At 38.9% G+C, this 26,215-nt stretch overlaps 1 protein-coding gene across 6 annotated transcripts; it reads left to right on the top strand.

Moving 5' to 3' along the window:
• UBE2J1 (ubiquitin conjugating enzyme E2 J1) lies at nucleotides 1-25,847 on the top strand. 6 transcript variants are annotated; one of them, XM_059700979.1, is made up of 10 exons: nucleotides 105-238; nucleotides 1,036-1,124; nucleotides 6,877-6,950; nucleotides 7,660-7,791; nucleotides 10,357-10,441; nucleotides 10,716-10,821; nucleotides 14,195-14,324; nucleotides 15,633-15,752; nucleotides 18,380-18,451; nucleotides 22,942-25,847. In XM_059700979.1, the coding sequence occupies exons 2-10, from the start codon at nucleotides 1,115-1,117 to the stop codon at nucleotides 23,218-23,220; spliced, it is 1,008 nt and encodes a 335-aa protein (XP_059556962.1). In that variant the 5' UTR covers nucleotides 105-238; nucleotides 1,036-1,114; the 3' UTR covers nucleotides 23,221-25,847. The 6 variants fall into 6 exon arrangements, with proteins under 6 accessions (XP_059556966.1, XP_059556967.1, XP_059556963.1 ...); XM_059700983.1 differs by lacking the exon at nucleotides 1,036-1,124 and having other exon boundaries at nucleotides 1-238; XM_059700981.1 differs by lacking the exon at nucleotides 7,660-7,791.
• The last annotated feature ends 368 nt before the right edge of the window (nucleotides 25,848-26,215 follow it).

The following is a 26,215-nucleotide window of genomic DNA, read 5'->3' on the forward strand; positions in this document are numbered from 1 at the left end:
GGGACAGCGGGGAAGGCGGCGCCGCTGCGGAGCCTGCGCTCGCCGCACCCTCGGCGCCCCGCCCGCACCCTCAGCTCCCGCCCGCAGGCCGGTGGCGCTGGGCGGTGTCTGCAGAATCCCTGCCTGCGCCTGGCCCCGGTGGCCGCGCCGCGCCGAGACCCAGAAGCCGCGCCGCAGAGAGGAGGCCGGAGCCGGCAGCGACCCGTCATGGAGGCTCGCTACAACCTGAAGAGTCCTGGTGAGCGGGGCGGGGGCCGGGGGCGGCGCTGGCGGGGTGGGCCCGACTGACCCTGGGCTCCGGGGTCCGGCCCTGCGGCCCCCGCGCGTCCGCCGCCATTCGCGGCTCCACTCGCGGTGTCGCGCTCTACGCGAGTCCGCCGCCCGCCGGGCTGGTGCAGGCCGCGGGGCGGGGAGGCCGGCGGGCACCGGCACCCGGACTCCCCCTGCCCTGTCTGCGTGGCGGGGAGCTGCGTTGTACACACCCCCAGGAGCAGGTGCAAGGATGATGCCCGTGGGTGATGGCGGCCCCGGCCCGACTGCCCGTCGTCACTGCTCGGCCGCTGCCGCCGGACTGTTATTAGCCGCCCGGCTCTCTCGCCTTTGAAATGAGTCCCAAGAAATAGTATTTATTCTGTCTGCACCGTGATAATTTTAAAAATATATATTTTATTGATTTTTTTACAGAGAGGAAGGGAGAGGGATAGAGAGTCAGAAACATCAATGAGAGAGAAACATCGATCAGCTGCCCCCTGCACACCCCCCACTGGGGATGTGCCCGCAACCCAGGTACATGCCCTTGACCAGAATGGAACCCGGGACCCTTGAGTCCGCAGGCTGACGCTCTATCCGCTGAGTCAAACCGGCCAGGGCCGTACCGTGATAATTTTGTCAGGAGGGAGAAAATTCAGATTATCTAAATGATCAGTTCGGATGATCTAAATGACCATCTGAACAATATCAGGAATGGTTTGTTTGACCAACCCTTACTGCTTTCTGTTTTGTTTCGTGTTTTTTTTTCTTCCAAAAATACTTAAGGATTTGCAAAGACTCCAGAAAAGGGTGAGGATAGTGATTGAACAGAGCTTTGGTAAATTGGGTGCTGCCAAGCGAAGAGATGTTCTTAGGTGAGCAAATACGTAAGCGGAATGGGCCGTAACACGTGGGGCGGGGCACAGAGCCCTCGGAAAGCCTGGTGCAGGCTGTGGCGCTCCGAGAAAAAATTGACGCAATCCCATTTCAGCGGGTTGACAGCTTCCCTGCGCCACCCGCCTCGTAAGGATGTCAGGAGGGGGGGAAGGAAGGTCCAAGGGAGAGGGAAAGAAAGCTTCATGTTAAGGTTAGATGGTTAAGTTCTCTAGAGTAGACTGTGGTGGATTGATATAAAACGGGGGGAGGGGTAAAAACGTCTGGTGACTCCTTGGTCACATGGTACCAGGTTCCTCAGGGCACGGGGTGCTTGGTGAAATGTCCAGAGACGACAGTGCAGTTTGGGATGGAGGTTGTTGTCAGAAGACATTGCCCAGTTGTGTAGGTCATCATACCTGAGATGATGGTAAGCGTTTAATACTCTCCAGAATTTTGTGCATTTCCAGAGAATAGGACCTATTGCCAGCAGGCTTGGGTTTCGGCCCAGCATGCTTCTAGCTGTGTAATAAACTGCTTCCTCTTTTTTGTTTCATTTTCTCAACGGTGATGTTACTGTTCTAGACAGGATTTTTTAAAAACAAACATCTTTTTGTTGTTGTTATTGTGTGGATCATTTAGAGTTCATGGAGAAGGTGAGTTTACTGAGATAGGGGACTTATTGAAAATGCTAGGAGGCTTAATGAAAGTCCGTCCTTCCTTTGTTTTATTCTCAGTCCTGGGATATTTTTAGAGTAATGCCTATGTGAAAGGAAGTTGTTAAAAACACTGCAATAGATATAATCCTTTTTCTCTCTCACGTGGAGTTAGTTGTCTTAGAAGTATGATAGGACAATTGAGACAATATAGATAACTGGTTAAGGGCCAGTGTGCTAGCCTGTGGATAGTAAGTTTGTTCGTTTTATAGGTGGGAAAACATTTCTTTATGAATGGACTTGTGTGGGGCCACCTCCTAAGTCCTCTGACTAGCCTATCAGTAGTTGCCCCTGGATCAAGCTCCCTGATTCTTTTTTGGGTCTGCTCTGGCTAAGGTAGTAAGGTGTCAGAGTACAAAATAGGGAAACCTATGTGTAAAGAACGTCCTGTGGCAGCTTTCTTCAGTAGGGGCTGACGGGCATGTTCAGCAGGTGACTGATGTATGTATAAGAGACTGGTACGGCCTCTCTATCAGAAACCTAGGCGTTACCCTGTCCATGCCCTTGGCGTCAAGTGCACCTCCATGCTGATCATTCTCAAGCTTTACTGTTCAGTTCAGATCCTTCTCCTCGGCTGCAGATAAATACAACTTACTGGTGATTTAATATCTTCATTCACATTTCCCACAGACCAAAAAATATCTAATAGTATAAACACCAAACTTTCCAGTTTTCTCTCCTCCCCCAAACTTGCACCTCACCTTAATATTCCTTATCCCAGGGATTGACAGCACCCAAGTGTCCAGGGGAGTGATTTGATCTCATGGTCTACTTCTTTACTCTACCCCCTACCCTAAAACTCTCTCACACACAGGCATTTGAGCATGGGTGCCAATACATGCAAACACACATATATCTAACCAGTCACTATTGCCACCAGATCAATTAAAACAAAACATAATAAAACCTGATTAGATCACTATTCAAACTGAGAAGTTTTCAGTAGCTTACTGATAGTTGTGTATACAATTCAAAGTAAATTGTTTTGCTTGGCCTACAAGGCTGCTCATGATTTGACGTTTGTTTTTCTCACCAGCCTGAATTGCTACCATTCCTATGCTCCTTTGCATTTTCACCATCTATCCATTTGCCCGAGTGTCTCCAGATAGAACAGCTCTTCTCACCTATATGCCTTGGTCCCTGTTGGAACCTCTGCTTGGAATATCCTCCCTTTAATCTGTGTGAAAGTAATTATTTAGGCTTCTTTAAGGTTCAGTCTTGTCCAGCTCCTGTAGGCAGTCTAAGGTGGTCCCTATATTTGTATATACTTGGTCAGTGTTTATAATTGTTTTCATGTCTTTCTCACTGTGAACTCTTTGAAGGCAAGAAGCAAGTCCTGGCCATTCTTCTTTTTCCATTGCTCAGATATATATTCTTTAAATGTTTATTGAATGGATACATTTATAGGGTCTTTCTGGGCAGAAACATTAGTCCTTAAATATTTGCTATGTGCCTTCATATGGGAACAGGAAGAGGCGGTTGGGGAGCGTGACATTGGGTTTACATCCTCAATACACGTGCCTCTTTTCCATTTTACCCATGCTTTGGAGATTGATGATATCAGGATATTTGCTTTCTAAAATAAATAGATGCATGAGAGACAGTAACCTGTAAAAGATTCCCTTAGCTGGAGCTTTGTCTCCAAACCACAAAATAAACCCAGTGAGTTAGCGTGGGCATGTGCAGAATGCAAGTGCCTAGGCCTATGGAGCCTAGAACTTGGATCCAGAGAGATCATGTGGCCTCCATGAAAAGAAAGAACAAAAACAGCCAAGCCATCCCCCTTCCCTTTTGTTAACGTAAAAAAAAACCATTGAAACCTGTAAAGAATTTTTGTGAGTTTATTTGAGCCAAACTGTCGACATATGCCGGGAAGCAGAATCTCAACGAATTGAGATAGTGCTCCGGAGAATGGCAGGGTTACATCCGTATTTATACATGAAATTCATTGGTGACAGATTTAAGGAGGTGGGATTAAGCGAAGCCGGGTGGGGGGGGGGGGACCTCTGTGATAGGATAAAAAGTAAAATGATGGACACATACTTAGGTGGGTGCAGGATCAATTAACATGATAATGAAGGAATTTGTAGTATCTGTCCTGGCGCCCAGAACATTTGGTTGTGCCCCAGGGGCTCCAGAAAAAGGGAAGTTACAAGTTACCCAGACACTTCAAGGGAATGTTATCTTAGAGGCAAAAAGGCAAATGGGCTCAGTAAGGATCAAAGTTGATCTTGTCAGTGAAGATACTGGCTTAGGACATAACTGCCCACCATAACTGCTTTTAGTTAAAGTCTAATTTCAGACCATCCTTTGTGGTTATTTTAGGTCTCTGAGTCTGCTAGGCTGCCATGCAGGCCTTCCCTGAGCTTGTCAGGTCAGCGTGTGGCCCCTTTCGTCCACACTTTTCTGGAACATCTTATCTCACCATGATAGGAGAATTGAATAATCTTGCAAAGAGATAAGAGAGGAGCAGATGGGGGGAAACTTTTCTCTGTAGCCAAGAGGTGACAAGAGATGGAGTATCAGGAGTGACAGACTATGCTCTAGCCTTAGTTGCCAGTCAGTGCTTTGAATCTTGACTATTCTATAGCAGTGACATTTCTCCTTGGGAGCCAGGTAGCCATGTCATATGGCCAACTGCATATGCTCAAGGCCTGATTTTGAAACAGAATTGAGAGCACCTTATATTCCAATTTATTTCTGACCTTAATAACTTGTGATCTGGGGAAAAGGGATGGCTGAAAAGGCAAGAAGAAATATGTGAAGAAATTGTTGACTCCCATTTGACAGATGTAAACATTGAAGCAGAATAAGGTTGACTTGTCCAATGATTAAGGCCTAAGGCATCAGAGCCAGTATTTTTAATCCAGTTCTAATTCCAGAGTCGATGCTCTTTTTCACTAAGGCATTGATAATATATGCTATTTCAGAAAAAAATAGATTATGAAAACACTAGACTAACCTCACTTTCTATTTGACTGTGTGGCTTTAGCTCGCACATGGTATGTGCCTATGTGGCCTATGAACTAATAAAAGCAACATGTTTAGTTATTAAGCAAATGATTGCTTGTTCCTTTAAATGCGTTGTTGTAGCATTTCTGATCCTTTCATATATCTCTCCTAATATCCAGGTACTATTGGGTGTTTATTATCTTCTCTCTAACTGAAATGACATAAAATCTGACCTTGTCAATTTAGCCATTATTCAGCTAGCTGATAAGGAATGAAGGAAAAACAGTCTCCTTGGCATCTTTGATTGCTTACAGCAGCCAAACTAATTAACTTGGTAATAGCTTGATAATTCCCAGAACTCCTCAGGGATTTTTTATCTGGCCACATGGGTGGACAAGGGAAGGTGTCACAGACACCACCCTGAGGAAGTTACTTAAAGGTTTGGTGGGAACCAGTTTAGATGATGAGGTGGAGGATAGGGGTGGGAGCAGCATTGCAAGTTGAGGAACCAGTATGTAGGAAGGTCTGGAGTAGAGAGAAGTGGGGTGTCTAGAACTTCCGGGAAGAGTGTTTCAATATGTACATGTTTCTAATACAGCATTTATTATGCTGTTTTGTATTCCCCCCAGACTATAAGCTCCTTGATGACAGAAATTATTTTATTTTGGTTGTAGATATAGCATCTAGTATGAGTTTAGCAATTTGATGATCAAGTGAACAAAGTCTCTTCCCACAGGGGCCTAGTTCAGAGTAGGGGATGGAAAAGAATGTTATTATGGACCTTAGCCACATTCTCAGTGGTTAGAGCATCAGCCTTTGGACTGAAGGATCTCAGGTTCATTTCCCGGTCAAGGGAACGTCCCTTGGTGCACGATCCCCAGGCCCATCTGGTCATGTGAATGTCTCTTCCCCTTCCTTCCACACTCTCTAAAAAATCAGTGGAAAAATATCCCTGGGTGAGGATTAACAAACAAAAACTAAAAATAAATACGAAAAATAAGTAATTATTATGGAATAAGATAGTGACTTAAGAACTTGGTTTGTTTTTTTAATCCTTACCCAAGGACATGTTTTTATTGTTTTCAAAGGGAGAAGAAAGGTGAGGGAGGAGGAGAGAGAGAGAGAGAAATATTGATGTGAGAAACATCAATCAGTTGCCTCCCAGGTATACCCCGACCAAGGATCGAACTCACAACCTGGGTATCTGCCCTGACTGGGAATCAAATCCATGACCCTTTGGTGCACAGGATGATGCTCCAACCAAAGGAGCCACAAAGGCCAGGGCTAAAATGAAATTTTATGCAAAAGACATGATACATACTGCATTATAATATTGTATGGGAGTTGATTCTTAATCTCTTCTGATAACTTTCCATCCAATGCCTCCACACATTTTACTTTTATTGTTTCCTCTGCCTATTCATACCCACTTGCCTAATTCCTATTATCTTTCTTTCAGATATTAGTTATAAGTTTTAATTGAAGTGAAGAATCATTTCAAAAAAGGAAATCAATTAGGGCTATGAAATAAAGTGACCTCTGGAGACAGTCCCATTAAGTTAATACAAGATATTGGGTGGAAAGTCCCAAGAGGTTAAAAAAATGGGGGGAAGGGGTTACTGTTCATGAGCATGAGTTCCAGAGGGCACATTTTTTTTAATATAGACATTTTAGCATGGTAGAGTTGTATTGTCTGTGTTGGAATTTCAGCTGTCATTTACTAGTTGTGTGACCGTGGACAAGTTTCTTAGTCTGGAAAATAGGGATTTTCTATCTCCTAGCAATGTTTTGAGGATTGTTTGAGTGCTATCACATAGGAAGTATATATAAGTACTTATTAAATAAGAAGTGTCTCTATCAGACTTACCTGTATATTTAGTACATAACTCTCCTAATGCCTACCTACCATTTCCTCTCCTCCAATGACTACTATTATCCTAATTAAACCTTTATCATACACTTAGTGGAGCCAATCCTCTCTATACATGTTTTGTTAAAAGTAGAAACTTTTTCATTAGATTGTAACTGACTTAATCACTTGGTAAAGTATATTTTAAATGTCTTTATCTTATGAATTTTATTTTAGCTGTTAAACGTTTAATGAAAGAAGCGGCAGAATTGAAAGATCCAACAGATCATTATCATGCACAACCTTTGGAGGTTAGTTTCTGTCTCCATCTTCTACATATGGCTTTTAATATTTTAAACAAATTCCTTAAAATTGTTTTTTCATTGCTTTGATTCATTACAGATGTGTTTGATGTGGTTTATTAGTATATTTTACTCCGAGTAGTTCCTGAATGGCTAATTTCCCATTAGCCATTCAGAATCAGACATTTTACAAGAAGCAGATTTCTGGCCTCTATAGAATGGGTCTCAGATGCTAAATTGGTTTTAGGTCTTGAATATGAGGGAGGGGAAGTGGAAAGAACTCAATACTTTTTACAGTTTGGAAGACCTGGCCCCTTGCGGGATCTCTGCAGCTAGTCTGGGCTTTTTGTATAAACATCTCTAACTCTCTGCATCTTCTTATCTGTAAAAGGAGGGTTTTTAAATATGCTTAGTCTGGTTTCCATGGTAATAGTGAGAATAAAATGTAATAATGTATGCATAGTTTGCAAAATGTAAAGTACTTGGTAACTAAGATGTTGTTAGCATGTGTATTAATATTATTAACCTTATAAGTAAATGTTTAGGTATCTTTAAGGGTTAATTTTTAAAGATTGTTAAAATAATCCAAATTTTTATTAATTATTTGATTATACAGTTGACCCTTTTTCTCACCCAATAATATTTCTAATAGTCATTTAATTAACGGTCAAACTTTAATATTACTGATGTCTTGTTGGTTATTGGTTTTTTTTTTCAGGATAATCTTTTTGAATGGCACTTCACAGTTAGAGGGCCCCCAGATTCTGATTTTGATGGAGGAGTTTATCATGGACGAATAGTACTACCACCAGAGTATCCCATGAAACCACCAAGCATTATTCTTCTAACGGTAAGGATTCTTGGCTTTTTGAAATGCTTGTGGTTTAACTCTTCATGGTGGCTGCAAAATATGGTCAACATACTCATTTATATTAAGAAATAAAGTAGGCCCTGGCCGGTGTGGCTCAGTTGGTTGGTCATTGTCCTGTGCACTGAAAGCTTACCAGTTTGATTCCCAGTCAGGGCACATGCCCGGGTTGTGGGCTCTATCCCTGGTAGGGGGCGTGCAGGAGGCAGCGGATTGATGTTTTGCTCTCACATCAATGTTTCTCTCTCTCCCTCTCTCCAAAAATATTATTTTAAAAAAGAAGTAAAGTGGCTGCTTTTGGGAACCAGGACTTGGTACTATAATCACCGCCCCCCCCCGCCCCCCCCCCCCGCAAAAGAAAATTTAATTTATAGGAATTATTTTTATTTATTGTTGAGAGAGACGGGGGGAGAAAAGGATATTGTTCCACTTATTTATGCATTCATTGGTTTATTCTTATATATGCCCTGACAGAGAATTGAACACCAACCTTTGCATATTGGGATGATGCTGTAACCAACTGAGCTACCGGGCCAGGGTTATAGGAATTCTTAATGCTAATGAATGTATAATTACCATAGCATGGTTGTTAGAATTCAGTGAATTAATGTATGCAAAGTGCTAGGCACAGTATCTGGCACATGGTAAGTACTCAGTAAAGGATTGTTAGTTATTGTACCTCTTAATCACATCATCTCTATTTAAACTCTCATTTTTCATGTGTAGCTCTTAAAATAGAAGTGATAGAGTCTTCAATAAATGATTGCTATATTATTACTTATACCTTAGAATTTCTACATCCACATATTTTATCTCCATGTGAAACAAAATGATTAATTTTTTCTTCTTTTTCCTGAGACATGTTTCAACAGTAAATTCCTCTTTTAATTGTTAAGCTTTCATTCCCTCATTTCCTTTTATTTACAAGTGTGTCTAATTACCCCCAACCTTGAAAAAAAAGCAAAAACTAAACATAAACACCTTTCTTTATCTCTGCTCACTACTCTATGTGTTGTTCTGTTTTTTCTTTGCTAGCCTTCAAGGCATCTTTACTCTAGCTTGGCTTGCTGCAGTCTGGTTTCCACACACACTCACAGCACTAATCTCAAAGACCAGTTTGAGAAATCCCACTGTCTCTTCTCAGTCTTTATCCTATTCCATCTAAGTTAAACCTGACACTCACGGGGTAGCAAATAGTGAAAGAAAAGGTACTAATTAATAAATACCAAGTTAATGCTGCTTTTTACCTATATTTGGTGTAATGAAAAGAGCATTAGTTTAGAGCCAGTAGACCTGGATTCTGACCAGTGCTATTTCTGTTACACCACAGGCAGGTTACATAGTCTCTTTGAAATTTAGTTTTCTCATCTGTCAAAAGGGTTGTGTATGGTAAATATAATCACACTTTATAAAGTTCCTCATATATAGAAGTTGCTTAACAAATATTAGATGATATTTAGAATCAGTAATGCTGGCAGTAGGGTTGAAGCAGGGTCTTGGAGGGGCCCAATGTGTTAGGAGTCACTTTTGTTTGCTAGATCATGGTGAGAGCCAAGTGGTCTATGGGGAGGGGCTGGTGCATGGGGAAACTGGTGGGGGTGGGTAGTTGGAGTAGCAGCTTTTCACCAGTAGGTACAGAAATACTGAAATATTTCAAGAGTTAACCAATGGTATCGTTCATATTTAGCACAGTGGCTGAGAATCAGTCGTATCCTCCTGGTTTTCAATATTTGCTTTTTCTGGTTCACTTCATCTCTTTTGAAAATGTTCCTCTCTTTTCCAACCTTCATTCAACAAATAATCATTGAACACATGTCATTCACTCTGTGGGTGCGACAGAGAATAACTCAAATTCTCTGACCATATGAAACATATTCTAATTCATGCCTCTTCTCCTTCCCCTTTCCCTAAGTATGGATATTCTACAAGTTCAGACTTCAACTGTTTTGATTTTCTATGAAATGGCTTTAGTAATCACCTCTCTAAAGTCAGATACCAAAGATGTATATTCTCTTCTGCTATCACCGTGTCTATAATTCTACCTGCCTGCTGGACATCAATAGCTCTTCTCCCAAGAAAATAGATTCATGTCCAAAGCTGAAATTATTATCTCTGATCTTCTACTTTGTGTTCCTCTCTTATGAAATTGTATCATCATTCTGAAAATCACTCCTACCTCAGAGCCCTCCTCACCAATATCTAGAAGGTTTTAGCCCAGTCTCTGTACATCTTCTATTTTAGATTCTTCACAGAGCCTAGAATACTAGGCACATAAGAAGACATCAGGACATCTTTATCAGTTATTTAGATTTCAGTTGTATAATTCAATTTCAAAAAAGTGCTTCAACTTCTAAAAACAGTTTATATTATTCACTTAGAATCCAATAAATATTTATGGAGTGTCAATTAGCAAAAATCTGTATCCCCTTAGAGATTACATTTTAAAAAAATTATCTTTAAAATTTATTTATATGTAAAATATTTATACTTATAAAGTCTAAAACATTAAACACATCTAAAAATTTAAATGCCTTATTTATTCCTAAGGCTAATGGACGATTTGAAGTGGGCAAGAAAATCTGTTTGAGCATCTCAGGACATCATCCTGAAACTTGGCAGCCTTCATGGAGTAGTGAGTACTAATTTAAAGTGAATATATCTTATATAACTGTAGTCAATTCATAATTATAAAGTATAATACCTTCTTGAGATTGAAGCTGTTTTTGATAATTTTATTATTTAATAAATAATAAAAATGCTTTTCCTTGTCTAGATTTTGGCCATCATTTTACTACAACCCTCCTGCCTGTACCTCTTTAGTGAAAGACTGTCTTTTTTTCTCTTTTCAGAGTAAAACCGGTTTCTTTTACAAAGCAATTTAGATTGATGTTTACTTTTTATTTCAGTAAGAACAGCATTGTTAGCCATCATTGGGTTTATGCCAACAAAAGGAGAAGGAGCCATAGGTTCTCTAGATTACACACCTGAGGAAAGAAGAGCACTTGCCAAAAAGTAAGTTTTGCATTTCATTCTTTGTTAAGACCCAAATATTATTCTGGAAAATGGCTATTAGGAAACAGGCTCTGCCTCTTACTTTGTGAGTTTTTGCTATAAGTTCTAGCCTTAGTTTTGCTATTTTAGAAATTCAGTTGTACCAGTTTACTCAGTGTTCACTGAAGTCTAAAGAATTGATTATAGAAAGTAGTTAATATCAACCTACAGTGGGAGATATCTTTATAAAATAGGACAGGTCATTCATCTCCACTTAGACAGTAATAAAGATGGAAAAGAACTAGAGCCATTTTTTTATGGAAAAGAACAAGAGCCATTTTATTATGTAGCTTTTCACAAGATTAAAAACTTCTTGAGAGCTGAAGGAAATCCACTTTTCCACGTTTGTATCTATAGTACCTGGCTCATAGCAAGTGGCTCAATAAATGATCTGGAATAAAGAAAATGAGATTTTATTAAGTTGTCATTTCCCATTGGTATTGCTTTCTGTTTTTCCCAGGTACATTCTGTCTATATAACCTAGATTAGTTATTAGATTTAGAGTATTCTCTTCTTAGAGTAGTGCTAAGACTAATTCTAGATTTTGATCATTTTCTTTTTTTAAATATATATTTATTTCAGAGAGGAAGGAAGAGGGAGAGATAGAAACATCAATGATGAGAGAGAATCATTGATTGCTGCCTCCTGTATGCCCCCTACTGGGGATCATGCCCGCAACCTGGGCATGTGCCTTGACTGGGAATTGAACCGTAACCTCCTTGGTTCAATCACTGAACCATGCTGGCCAGTCTTGATCATTTTCTTGTTCTGGACTTGGCTGCCTACAACTCTTCAAACATATTTTATGAATTAAATTATACAGGGATGGGAAAAAGTAGGTCTACAGTTGTAAGGATGTGGAAGTTTGCTTTTGTATTACTGTTTATTAATTATTGTATTATTTTTTTATACGAACAACTATAAACCTACTTTTGCCCACCTATAGTATATCTTACTCTGGTACAGCCTGGAATAGGCCCTCTACACATGTTTGTTAAATCAAAGAGATTTTAGTGTTTGGAAGATTTGGAAGACTCCTTGGTATCTTTTTAAATCTTATTCTCAAGTTCTGGGCTTACAACTTACTTGCAGCTACTATTCACAAATTATAATATGTACTTTGAATACATGACATTTGTTTGATTTTTTTATATTGGCTTTCTGTCTTGATACTTTTATTTAGTTCATGTACAGATAAAAAAAGAATTAGTTTTTTGTGTTCTAGACTTGTCAGTGTTTATATTCTAGGTTCTTAGTCTGTATTAGAGGCTTTTTAAAAACCAGATTTTGCATTTAACCATGGTAAATTACTATTTTTGTGGATAGACTAATATATTCAAAATAAATATTTTCCTTTAATTTTCATCTGACTTCTCAGTTAAAAGTGGACACAGTTTATGCCCAGCCAATGTGGCTCAGTGGTTGACCATTGACCTATGAACCTGGAGGTCATGGTTCGATTCCCAGTCAGGGCATATGCCCAGGTTGTGGGCTTGATCCCCAGTGTGGGGTGCGTAGGAGGCAGCCGATCAATGATTCTCTCTCATCATTGATGTTTCTCTCTCTCCCTTTTCCTTTCTCTCTGAAATCAATTAAAAAATATATATTTTTTAAAGTGGACACATTTTGCCTGGCTGATGTGGCTCAGTAGTTGAGCATCAACCTGTAAACCAGGAGGTCATGGTTCCATTCCCAGTCAAGTCCCATGCCTGGCTTTCAGGTTCGATCCCCAGGAGAAGGCGTGCACGAGGCAGCTGATGAGTGATTCTCATCATTTGTGTTTCTTTCTCCTTGTACTTTCCTCTCTGAAATCAATTAAAAAATATAAATAAATAAAAGTGGACACATTTTAAGGCAGATTTTTGGATATAATTGATTCTCTAAAGCAGCGGTTGCCAACTGTTGGTCTGTGAGGTCTGAAAGGTTGGTGATTGCTGCTCTAAAGGATATGGATAGCAGTGCCGCTTCTGGTGAAACAAAAAAATGTATATTCATCAATAAATACTATATTAATAGTACTTTGACATATATTTTATTTTCATGAAGCTCTTCAATAAATTTAAATACCATGTTGTTCAAGACCTAAGGATTTTATTACATTGACCTAGTTGTACAGTAAAACAGTTTTTTAAAAATATGGCCTTACTGATTTTTAGAGAGAGGAAGGGAGAGAAATAGGGATAGAAACATCGATGAGAGACAAATATCATTGCTTGGCTGCCTCCTTCGTGCCCCCTACTAGGAATCTAGTCTGCATCCTGGGCATGTGCCCTGAGCAGGAATCCAACTGGTGACCTTTTGGTTCCTGGGTTGACACTCAACCATTGAGCCACACCATTCGGACTATAGTAATACAGTTTTTAAAAGGAAGTTCAGCAATGTAATAATACATATTTTTATATAATATACATAACATACTTATTTCTGGTCATATAAATCCTCAGCACTCTTGTGAGTTTTTAGGCACTTTTTGGCTATATCTGGGATACAGAGGAGGAAATGAAAACATAGAAAAACAAAGAAATCTTAGGAAAGTCTAGTTAACAGATTGAGTATCTACCTAATATAATCAGTTTTAAATTTCAGTCTGGATTTTCCACGAGTTTTTTTTGCTTTTCAAGTTGTACTGCTATTTAAATTACTAGGATTTGTGAGGTTTTTATTCCCCTGGAAGTACCTGTAAATTCTTTTTTTTTTAAAAAAATATATTTTTATTGATTTCAGAGAGGAAGGGAGAGATGGAAACATCAGAGAGAGAATCATTGATCGGCTGCCTCCTGCACGCCCCCTACTGGGGTTCGAGCCCGCAACCCAGGCATGTGCCCTGGCTGGGAATCGAACCATGACCTCTCAGTTCATAGGTCAATGCTCAACTACTGAGCTACACCGGCTGGGCTATAAATTCTATTTTTAATTGGCTTCTTTATATATGTTTCTGCTAAAAATAATTTGAGCTTTTTAGTGGACTTTTTCACAGGCTTAACATAGGCTTGTTATATGTGATTTTGAGGACAGGTAGTTAAACAGTTTATATTTTTTGTCATATAAATCTATAGCTTAGTTTTCTTTAGAGAGTATATTAGGAAAATAATGAAATCTAAGTCCGTAGTTTAATGTTAGATTTTTAAAATATTGAGATATAATTGACGTGAAATTTTTATACCAACCTAACTTGCGTGTATGTCTCATAACTATAATTGTCTATTTTACATGTAGATAAATGTGATATGGAATTATCTGGTGTTCTTTTAAATTTAATCACTCATTGTTTTAATGTCTTGAATTAATATTCACTATTTGATTTGTACTCATCAAAAAAATTATTTCTTACCAGATCACAAGAGTTCTGTTGTGAGGCATGTGGCTGCACCATGAAGGATGTCCTGCTGCCTTTAAAATCTGGAAGTGATTCAAGCAAGGCTGACCAAGAAGCCAAGGAACTGGCTAGGCAAATCAGTTTTAAGGTACTCTAAATTGATAAATAAATTTAAATTTTGTAGTCCTTTTATTTACTTTCAGAAATAAAGTAATTTAGTTCTAGTGCAATAATGTTTTTACAAATAATTTTATCACAAAACTAACACATTCACAAAGGCATTATAATCAGTGGTTAAAAGTTTGGACTCTGTGAGGGGGCTGTCAATTGGGGAAAAAGGAGACATGTAAAACTGTAGACAATAATAAAAAAAAAAAGTTTGGACTCTAGTATACAATGCCAGGGTTCAAATCCCAGCTTTGCTGCTTAGTAGTAGTAGGACATCAGACACATTACTTAGCCACTTCATGCCTTTTACTCACCTGTAAATATTAACAGTATGGTAATTATCTTGTGGGATTCTTATGAGGATTAAGTAAGTTAATACTTTAATGTCTTGCATTTAGAACTGTCCCTGGTGCTTAATAAGTGTTAGCTATTATTATAGAAAATATAGATAAGCAGTTAGAAAATAACAGTTATATAATCCCAGACCCCCAAAATAAGTGCTGCTATTATTTTGGCATATCTCCCTTATAACCTTTTTTCCACATATATTTTACCCAAACATATAAACACTTCTATAGTTTAATTAGCTCCATAAAATAATGTCAGCCTGCATTAAGCAACATGTTACCTGTCCCTCTTCTCTACCTCTCTGCATCCTGTCTGTCCTTCCAAGGTCCAGTTTTTGGAGAAATTTTTCTTTCTGTTTTATTGTGCCTGAAAGAGGAGGTGCTTAATAAGTGTTGGTTATATTCTTCCTTCTGAAGTTTCCTATTGTATATAAAATTGCTTCTCTGAAAATCTTAGGGCCAGATGTGTTTTCTACTTCAGAATTTCAGATTTTAGAAAATATCAAACATATACCATATATTAACACTCATTGAGACCTGGGGCAGTACCCCATAATCACATTCATAAATATTTCATCAGCAAACCTGGGAATATCTACACCAAGGTGGAATAAAGACTGTTAATAGCCTCACATGTCAGGCTTTGCCTGAAAATTACAAAATACTTCAGTGTTTAGAGATTTTTGAAATTGTGGATTATGAACCGTGGGTGTTAGTTTTGTCTCTCACCAAGTAACATCTCCTTGAACAGGGAATGTCTGTGGGTCTTTGTGTAATATCTAGCATAGTGTTGGACACATGAGTTCTCAACACTTAACTGTTTGATATTGATATTAAAGTACCAATTAAAATAAATCTAAGAAAGGGAATTTAGGTAGGTTGTAGGTTAGTTTGTATATTCCCTTTTATAATACGGCTCTTGGGTGTTACCTTTTTTATAGGCAGAAGTCAATTCATCTGGAAAGACTATTGCTGAGTCGGACTTAAACCACCCCTTTTCACTAAATGATTTACAGGACAATATACCTACCACATTCCAGGGTGCTACAGCCAGTACATCGGTATGGTTCTTGTCTTTTACATATGTATATATCTATACCATTATCATTATTTGCAATAGGAAGAGGAGATCCGTAGAGGAAATATCTGATTATTTTGGATACTAGCCCAGCTCTCCCTCTAATGAATTTTGTTTTCTTGAGCAAGTTATTCATACACTCTGGGCTTTCTTTTTTTGTTAAATGGGGCTGGGCTAAATAATTTTAAGTTCTATTGTCCATCTAGAATTCTATGATTTCTTTGAAAAGTTAGTTTTAATATAGTGCTACAGTCAGAATAAAGCAATGTACATGCATTAACCACTTTCTAAATAGGCTGTCTTTGGAGCAAAAAATTTACCTTAGACCTGCTCTGTCCAATGTAGTAGCTACTAGCCAATGTGGCTATCTAAATATATATTTGAACTAGAGGCCCGGTGCACGAAATTCGTGCATGGGTAGGGTCCCTAGGCCTGGCCGGTGATTAGGGCTGATTGGGGCCTTCCATATTGGGTGCCGGCTGGGGCCTTCTTTCCTAATGGCTACCATATTGGACAGCACAGATATCGAACATTATCATCATTGCACAAAGTTCTACTGGACAGTGCTGCCTTATGCATAGTTAGTGTCCAATCCTATACTAATAAAAGAGAAAAATGGTAATTGGCGTACAACCGATACCTTTTTCATTGGCTAATCAGCGAGATATGCAAATTAACTGTCAGCCAAGATGGCAGCTGGCAGCCAGGCAGCTGAGAATAGGAGGCTTGGTTGCCCCAGCGATGGAGAAAGTCAAGGATCCCCGCAGCTGCCGGGCTCTGAGCTCCTGAAGCAACAACTCCAAAAGATACAATGTTTTAATTATAGAAGCTAAAAGATGGCGGTTAATTTGCATACTCAGGCTCCAAGCAGAGCGAAGCCAAACAGCCCTGAAGCAGCAGGGCAGAGAGGCCTCAGGGCCTGGGATCAGCAGAGTCGAGAGGCCTCCCGGCCCCAAGATCAGCGGAGCCGAGAGGCCTCCTGGCCCCGGTGATCAGCGGAGCCGAGAGGCCTCCCAGCCCCGGTGATCAGCGGAGTCGGAGGCCCCGCGATCAGCAGAGCCGAGAGGCCTCCCAGCCCCAGTGATCAGCGGAGGCGAGAGGCCTCCTGGCCCCGGTGATCAGCGGAGTCGGAGGCCCCGCGATCAGCAGAGCCGAGAGGCCTCCCAGCCCCAGTGATCAGCGGAGGCGAGAGGCCTCCTGGCCCCGGTGATCAGCGGAGCCGAGAGGCCTCCGGGCCAGGGATCAGGGGAGCCGAGAGGCGTCCTTGCCCTGGGATCAGCGGAGCAGCGAGGCTTCCCAGCACTGGGATCAGAGTGACAGGGTGCGGAGCCCCAACCCTCTGATCGGCCCTGCTCTGTGCATGACAGAAGTGGCGCTGCAACCTCCCTATGGACCCTGCCTTGAGTGTGACAGGGGGTGGTGCCCCAACCCCCCAATCGGCCCTACCCTGAGCATGACTGAGGGTGGCATCGCAACCTCCCAATCCGCCCTGCTCTGTGCATGACAGTAGGCGGGGCCCCAACTCCCCAATGGGCCCTGCTCTGAGCCCGACCAGGGGTTACACCTAGGATTAGGCCTGCCCTCTGCCACCCGGGAGCAGGCCTAAACCAGCAGGTCCTTATCTCCTGATGGGTCCCAGACTGTGAAAGGGCACAGGCCAGGCTGAGGGACCTCCTCTCCCAACCCCGAGTGCACAAATTTTTGTGCACCGGGCCTCTAGTAAGTAATAATTGAACAAAATATTGAATGCTATGGCTGTTAGTTGTGCCCTGATCTATTTTCTAAATTTGGGGCAGGGGGTAGGAGGGCTTAGGTCATTAGAGAGACTGATTAAGAAAATGTGTGACTGAATTGCTGCTAAATAATTAGGATTATGGGGACTTTATATAAGAGATGAACCGTCTTTTGGGTGTTGTGTTTTTTTGTTTGTTTTTTTTAGTAACAGGTTGTTTGATGGAGTAGCCAAATCTCTATTACCCCTCCAGTTTTCAGAGGTTTTAAAGGGTGAGGAAAATTAGAATAGAAACTGGGCAAATCAGATTTGCCCTTTATTCAGGAATAACTTACTGTAAAGTGTGACTAAATAGTGTTGAGTGGCTCTCTCCTATGGAGAGAGTGAGATGGCAAAGAAGTAGATTGGAGAAAGCAGAGGAGAGGCTGCTTGGAAGGAAGAACTACTTGGAGGACTGGAGAAGGAAGTACTACAAGAAAAAAATGTATGTTGAGAGTTAAATTGTTTTTACATGATCTCCATGTGATTTTATAAATTGTAGAGGAATATAATGAATTTATTTAGTCAGTGTATGTTTTTTCATCTTCAAAATTGAAATTGTTTTCTTTATTTCATAAATAGTTTTTTAGTAAAAAAAAAAAAAAAAAAAGCCCTGGCCAGTGTTCTCAGTGGTTAGAGCATTGGCCTAAGCACCAAAGGGTCAGTGGGTTCCACTCCTGGTCAAGGGCATGTACCTGGATTACAAGTTCAATCCCCACCCCTGTCAGGGCAAGTGTGGGCGGCAGCCAATGTATCTCTCTCACATCAATGTTTCTCTCGCTCGCTCTCTCCCTCCCTCCCTCCTTTCTTCCCTTCCACTCTCTAAAAATCAATGGAAGAAATATCCTCTGATGAGGATTAACAACAACGAAAAGAAAAAACAACCCACATCCTATTATACAGAGAGGAAGGTGGTAATCTTTGTTTTACCTACAAGGACAATCTCCTAATATTTATGATGTGTTTACATTTATCTTTAGTTTATTTTAAATCTGTGTCAAGTTTCCCTGTTGCATATTCTAGTTATACTTATTCCAATTGTAATTTATTTTATAATTAATTATTGTCTATCTGACAATAGTTAATTATAAAATAAATTACAATTGGAATAAGTTCCTTGAGGATCAGGATTGTGTCCACAATGCCTAGCATAGTGCCATGTATATAGTAGGTGGTATATATATAGTTGTTGATTAAATAAACAAATTTTAGGATTAGTACTTGGAAATCTGGGCGTACAGGTAAAGAAATTAAGAAGTTTTAAGTAAATTAGCATAAATAATGTTATAAGTACAATTGTTTTTTTCATTTTTATTTTAAAGTACATAAAACTTAGACTTATTTCATAGATACCAATTCTGGTTAAAATACAAGCAATAAATTGTCTACAATTTGTGAGTTAAGCTTTTAATTACATTTACATACAAATCTAAATGTGATTATATGATTTGATTACTATGGAGGTAACTGAAACCTGGTTTTGGCTCAGGTGGCTGCTTTACATGCAAGTATAATATAATTCACTGAGATGTTACACATCAAATTCCAGATAAGCTGTTTTTTAGCTTTGCGGGGGCGAGAGGTTGCCGAAAGTCTAAATACGGCAGATAGCATTAGGCCATCTGTTGCTTGTTCATGCAGATTTTTTAGCCATGTAGAAATAGGAAAAATACTGATGGTAGTTTTATGTTCTTCCAGTCTGTCAAATTTTTCCCTTTTCCAAAAGATTGAGGTTCTGAATAAGCCATTCCAGTTTGTAGTAAAAAGCAAACACAAAACTCTTCACATGATGATTATTCCAGGTTATTATAGAAAAATTTATGTGATTTATCTGTCTGTGCTTTTTAAAAAATATTTAAATTAAATTAAATTAAACATCACATTTGTCCACCTTTCTAGAAATGGTTGCTTCAGAAGATGGAAACTATTATGACTTGTCTTTATTCTGTGATATATGTTTGAACAAGTTTAGGCAAACAGCAAGGATTTAGAAATCCTACCACCAATCTTAAAGCATTTTGAAAATGCTAAAGTCCACTTGATTCTCCATCTGGCAGTTCAATATGAACTGCAAAAATTTAGTCCAGTTCGTTCTTCAACTCTAAATAAACCAGGTTCTCAGGATCAGGTTACAGTTTTTCCTTGATGTGATTATTTTAAATAGAAATTTTAGAAATTTAAAATACTGTAGCACTAGCTTTTAATCAGTTATTATCTAAAATGTAACAGAAAATATAGAACCTAATTAAAATAGTATATCTTTATAAATATTTCCATTAAGTACATGTACTAAAATATCACCTAAAGTCAATGTTTTAAGGGGTTGTTGTTCTAACTATATTAATCATATGTATAAAGGTCCAAACAGCTATTCTAAGTCAATTCTTTTTTTAAGCCTAAATCTGGTATCTCCAAAGGAATATATTAATAGTAATGATGTTAATAATAACTAATATTTACTAAGCAATTGTTTATCCTAAGCACTTTATATCATTATCCTGTTTAATCCTCACAACTACTGAATTGGATATTAGCCTCATTGCACAGATGTGGGAGCTGAGATTAAATGACTTGTTTAGGGTCACATGTTTACAAAGTGGTAGAGCTTTCCTAATAATGATAAGGTTTTCTATTTAGTCAGGTATATGGGCAGGTACAATGCCCATGTCTATTTTAGTCAGGTAAAATGTTTTCCCCTCAAACTAATGGAAAATAATAACATGTCTATATAATAAAAGCCTAATATGCTAAGTGTCCAGTCGTTTGATCATCCGTTCAACCAAAGTGTAATATGCTAATGATATGCTAAGGCCGCTCAACCACTCACTATGACGTGCACTGACTACCAGGAGGCAGACACTCTGACCAGTAGGTTAGCTTGCTGCTGGGGTCTGGCTGATCAGGATTGAGTGAGACAGGCCAGATACACCTTGGAGCCTTCCTGTAGTCCCTTCCTGGCTGGCCAACCTCCTGTGTCCCTCCCTAGCCCCAGTCGTGCACCAGTGGGGTCCCCCCACCTGGCCTGTGCCCTCTCGCAATCGGGGACCCCTTGGGGGATGTCAGAGAGCCAGTTTTGGCCGATCCTGGAAGCCAGGCTGAGGGACCCATCTGGTGCACGAATTCACGCACCGGGCCTCTAGTATAAAATAAAAGCTTTAAGCTGAGTCAATCTCTTGTGCTACTTTCCGGATTGATAGGACCTCATGTTTTTTATTTTCCTTAACAACCCATCTTCCTTTATAAGCCTTTAGTGCAGTGGTTCTCAACCTTCCTAATGCCACGACCCTTTAATACAGTTCCTCATGTTGTGGTGACTCCCAACCATAAAATTATTTTTGTTGCTACTTCATAACTGTAATTTTGCTACTGTTATGAATCATAATGTAAATATCTGATATGCAGGATGTATTTTCATTGTTACAAATTGAACATAATTAAAGCATAGTGATTAATCACAAAAACAATATGTAATTATATATGTTTTCCGATGGTCTTAGGCGACCCCTGTGAAAGGGTCGTTCGACCCCCAAAGGGGTCGTGACCCACAGGTTGAGAACCGCCACTTTAGTACTTTTGCTCTATCAGATACTTTGATCTTGCCTGAGCAATTGAAAGAATGGCAGATTTCAAATAGAATGTTTTATTGGCAACTGTAATTCAGATCAACTCACTGAGTGTTATTAAGTCACTACATGATGCCTAGGACAATGTAAGACCTCATAAAATGCTGCAGCTTTGTGTATCTCAGTGATGGTGAACCTTTTGAGCTCGACGTGTCAGCATTTTGAAAAACCCTAACTTAACTCTGGTGCCGTGTCACATATAGAAATTTTTTGATATTTGCAAGCATAGTAAAACAAAGACATATTTTTGATATTTATTTTATATATTTAAATGCCATTTAACAAAGAAATATCAACCAAAAAAATGAGTTTGCGTGTCACCTCTGACACGCATGTCATAGGTTTGCCATCACTGGTGTATCTGCTCCCTTCAGTGAGCAGATTATATCTGGGAGTCCTGGAGTATGGAAGTCCAAGTTCATGCAGTTTAATTCACTATTAGTACTAACATATTTTTAACTCAAATTCAGTAGTTCTTTTCTACTGTTGTGTTATGTGTCACTACATTTGAGTGCTTCCAAAGGATAGTTTTAAGAAATATAGATTATTTAAGCCTTTTAATGCTGAGATGAATGTCAGATTTAAAATGTAATTTCTTCTGCAGGTAACTGAGATGAGCAATTTTTCCCCCTAATGTTTATAGCTGTTGCCATCCTTGTACCTTTCTAAAAAAGTATTTGAATTACATTATTCAATTCTTTTTTTCTTCTAAATATTAAGTTTTTCTCTGATGGAAAGTATTTAAAATATTTTATATTTGCTCAGTTTTTAAAGTTATTCTGAATAAAACATGCATTTTTTATTTGAAAGAATGTGTATGGACACTAATATAATCAGTATATACTTGTTTTCAATAAGAGAATTAAAGGACACTGGGTTGTTACAGGTAGAGTTAAAGTATCTATAGAAATAAAATGGAATTCATATTAAAGAGCTTTCTTGTCTATAAGCTATAATTAAGATTTTGACTAAGTTGGTACCACATTGTGGTTATGCTTTGATGGAGCAGTCAGTAAAGGATAGAAAGCATTTGACGTCCAGTACTTTATGAGGAGCAACTAGTGTATCAAAGTACAGGGTACATCGAATCTCCCACAACTACCTCCACATTTTTCTCAGCACATACCTAAGGAACTCTTGATATCACATAAAGTAACACAATTCAAACATGCAGTAAAGGGTTCTTCTAGACATGTGTTCAATTCATTTGACAAGAATTGTGAGAAAGGATAAGCCTGGTTGGAAAACCACACCTAATTTTTACAACGATATTGCTGTGAAAACATGGTTTGAAATTATTTTCCATGTTCTATGATTGTTGATGGAAGCATGTTGACATAGTCAGATAATATTTAAAGAGGCACACTGTTGAGGGTTGTCTTTTTTGCCATTTAGAATGGCAAATTTTCAAGCAGAAAGTGGAAATCAAATTGCTTCTCTCCTTGACTCTCCTAAAGAAGGGAGGTTACAAATGCCTCGCAAATTCTGTTGGAGTTACAGCTAAGGGAGTATAGAAAGCTGTCTGTGGAGACTATGGGTAAACTCTGTCCTTGTCTTATTTTTTCTAGTAAATTCCTCTTCCATTTGTTGAGTACTTGGAATATGTAATATTGCTGGCTTACTCAAAAGGGTAATAGTCTCAACAATTAGATAATTCTTGGTAGTTTTGCCCTCAATCGTGTTTAGTGCTCTATGATTCTTTATACTCTTGAATAGACAATAGGTAATGTATAAATATTGTTTGCCAATTTCAAATAAAATTTCTTAAAATTTTCTAGTATGCAGTCCAGAACCCCTCAGGAGAATCCCTTCAACCACCTGCCCCACCTGTAGCTAAGAATACCTCCGTGAGTCCTCGGCAGCGCAGGGCCCAGCAGCAGAGTCAAAGAAGGTCGTCCAGTTCACCAGATGTCATGCAGGGCCTGCAGCCCAGAGACAACCACACTGATCATGGCGGGTCTGCTGTACTGATTGTCATCTTGACTTTGGCACTGGCAGCGCTTATATTCCGACGAATATATCTAGCCAATGAGTACATATTTGATTTTGAGTTGTAATACTGTTTTGTGTCTTAAGAGCTGTGACTCACTGCTTCATTAAACATTCTTCATTGGGTATAGTCTAAGAATTGTTTACAAAAAATTTATTTTGTATTTACCCTGCATTCCTTTTTTTTATCCTTATAAACTCAGTAAAACTATAGCTAGTCATTCAGACTGTGTCCTGCTTAGTTTAAGGGACTGGAAGTGAAGTCCCTTGTCTCATTATATATAGCCCGCTTTACAGGGAAATAATATGTTATTTCTCATGCTTTAGCTTGTTTTTATGTAAATTTGTGATAGTTTCTGTATAGCCCTTTTAAATTTTTGGATAAAAGATGGTGTTTTTAAGTTCCAATGAGTATTAGTAGTTACTATCATTTATTCAGTACTCTGTTTCTACTTATGTAGAACGATAGAGGGATAAGAGTTAAAAAGGCAAAGTAAAGCCCCTCCAAAAGCTTACTTCATGGGAAACATTGGGATTACCCATTCTGTGGTACACTTTATGTCCTAAACATTGTCAGTGAAACTTACTATTTCAGTCAAACATTTATGAGGAAATGAGGTTACATCTTGGTTACTGGATTTTACTTAAAGAGGGAATAATGCTTTGTAACCACTTTGATATGTTGTTATTCCATTCTCTCCAAAGAGCACCTAAGATTTAAAAGAAAGAAAACAACCCTCCATAGATCTTTGTAGGTAGGTAGGTAGGTAGGAAGGAAGGAAGGAAGGAAGGAAGGAAGGAAGGAAGGAAGGAAGGAAGGAAGGAAGGAAAGGTTCAAGCCAGGAAATCACTTGGTTTTATTCTAGAAGTTAAGTGAGAGTATCTTAAGATTTGAATGTTTAATCTGCTTTGAATTGTATATCTTTTGAGATGTATATATGCCTAGCTTTGTAATCACTATAAATTTAATTATTCTGGAGTATGCATAATGTTATACTATTTCTTGTACCATATTAATAGAAGAGCTCAGGGCCGAAGCAATAGTGATAGAAATTAGAAAAACCTTTACTTGGAATTGTACACGTACACAAAGCCCAAGAAGTAATTTTCCGCGCAAAATCAATATATAACATAGTGCTAGTTAGCTCCACAGACTTTAGTAGACACTTTGACCATCGTAGTGCCTAGCGAAAACCATTACAGAGAAACTTTGCCTTCATTCAGCATGTTCAGTAGCAGCATTGAAGGCACTCTTGAGAGCATTATTAGTGAAGATTTAATTTTTAAATACAGGCAGTCCCCAGCTTTCAAATAGGTTATGCTCTAAAGATGCATTTATAAGTTAATTTTTTTACACTTCAATGTTGTAAATGTGTTTAGGTTCTAGACAAGTCCACACAAAAAGTTAGTCCATAATGTATCTTGAATAATTTGGGGGATGGTATCCATAAAGTCCTTATGTGGTTTTAACTAACTGAAATTATGGGCATGATAGAAACAATTTGTAAAATGATTTTAAAGGCAAATTTAATTTTTACTTCTGCTATGGGACTTTGGTTCTATAAGTGTCACACAATTTCTGTGTCTCTCTTAATAGCCATTTTTCCTTTAGGTCTGCATTTAAAATAAGAGTATACTGTGGTATAATACATAATGGTATTAAACTTTAATAATTTTAACAGTGTTTACAGATAGTTTCTGTTATATCTACAATGAAGGTGGTAAAGTCTAAAAAGCCCAAGGACTTTATGAAGACCTCATATGTTAGGAAAACTATAGGTTACCATTTTAGAACTTTATTGCCACGAGAAAATGCATTCTGAAGTCTTGGTTTAGAACATAAGATATTAAAAATATTGGTTCAGTTATCAGTGGTCTCCTAACAGGTCACTGACCCTGGAAAGCCAGGTAATGTTATCACCAGAGGAGGAAATCCCTGCGCTCTCAGCCTATGTGGGGATGAATCATATGCTAGAAACAGTCTTCCCTCCGTTTCCTCTCAGTCATTCCTTGAGCCAGCCTCCGGAGCTATGTGATCTTCTTGCATGTTTCCATGGGATATAGGAAGTACCTATACTTTCAAATTGACTAAGCCAAGAAATTTTACATTGTGCAGATCCTTTTGTGTCCGATTAGCTTCTCTTCCTTCGTGTCAAATGGCAGACCACCTTCTTCGTGTTCGGATTTATTTTTAACACCTGACACACGTATCTAAACGTGACATCCTTTATGCTCCTTTCCTTTCAGCTTAAATATGTTACTTAAAAATCCTTAAGTTGTCAGTCTGACCTCCATTGTGGAGTTCATGAGCAAAATTGATCTTTGGGGCCATTTTAATTCACACTCCACTGATGGGCCTCTTCAATAAACTTATTTTTAAAGCTGCACTTTAACCCTTTACTTACAGCATAACCAGATGCATGATCTGGCAGGTAAAGGCTTGGGACTCAATCTTTCCCCAGTCTTCAGATTTATGTAACTCAGTGACTTTTTCTTTGGCCAACATATCACATGCCTGTATGCTAAGGTAGTTCAAATTAGCATGCTTGAAGAGATATATAATGTCTGTTTCACCTGTAACTGTTTAAACAAATGTAAACTTTCAGATTTTATGTATTGTGGGGCTTTTATGTAGCACTTTACATTTTCATGCTGCTGATTGTTTTTATTCTGAAATAAATGAATTTCATCAAAATTCTCGACTATTTTTTTAAAATCCTTTAAAATTTCATTATTTTGACTATGGAAATATACAATTTCTATTTCAGGAGATTAAGAAATCTTGTTATTTTAAGCTATGAATAAACTTTCTGGCATCTTGAGACCTCCCATTTTATAGACCAGAATCCTATATAATAAAAGGGCAATATGCAAATTGACAGAACGGTGGAATGACAGGTTGCTATGACGCATATGAAAGGACAGAACAGGACTGATAGCTGTGTCCTTATCCCCTCTTCCAAGAAAAAGCTGCTGAATGTATCAGTTACTCAGCCTGCCCTTATCTCAGCCAATGGGAAAGCGGGGGAAACTAGCCCAAGGCCAAGAGTATACTAGCTACCC

The sequence above is a fragment of the Myotis daubentonii genome, chromosome 6 (genome assembly GCF_963259705.1).
Source record: "Myotis daubentonii chromosome 6, mMyoDau2.1, whole genome shotgun sequence".
In the NCBI taxonomy this organism is placed as follows: Eukaryota; Metazoa; Chordata; class Mammalia; order Chiroptera; family Vespertilionidae; genus Myotis; species Myotis daubentonii.

Bases quoted from the DNA above. Each gene is read 5' to 3' on its own strand.
- UBE2J1 (XM_059700983.1), top strand. From the start codon at position 208: ATGGAGGCTCGCTACAACCTGAAGAGTCCTG. The intron at 6,951-7,659 runs GTTAGTTTCTGT...TTTTTTTTTCAG, and splicing joins ATCATGCACAACCTTTGGAG to GATAATCTTTTTGAATGGCA. The intron at 10,442-10,715 runs GTGAGTACTAAT...TTTTTATTTCAG, and splicing joins TTGGCAGCCTTCATGGAGTA to TAAGAACAGCATTGTTAGCC.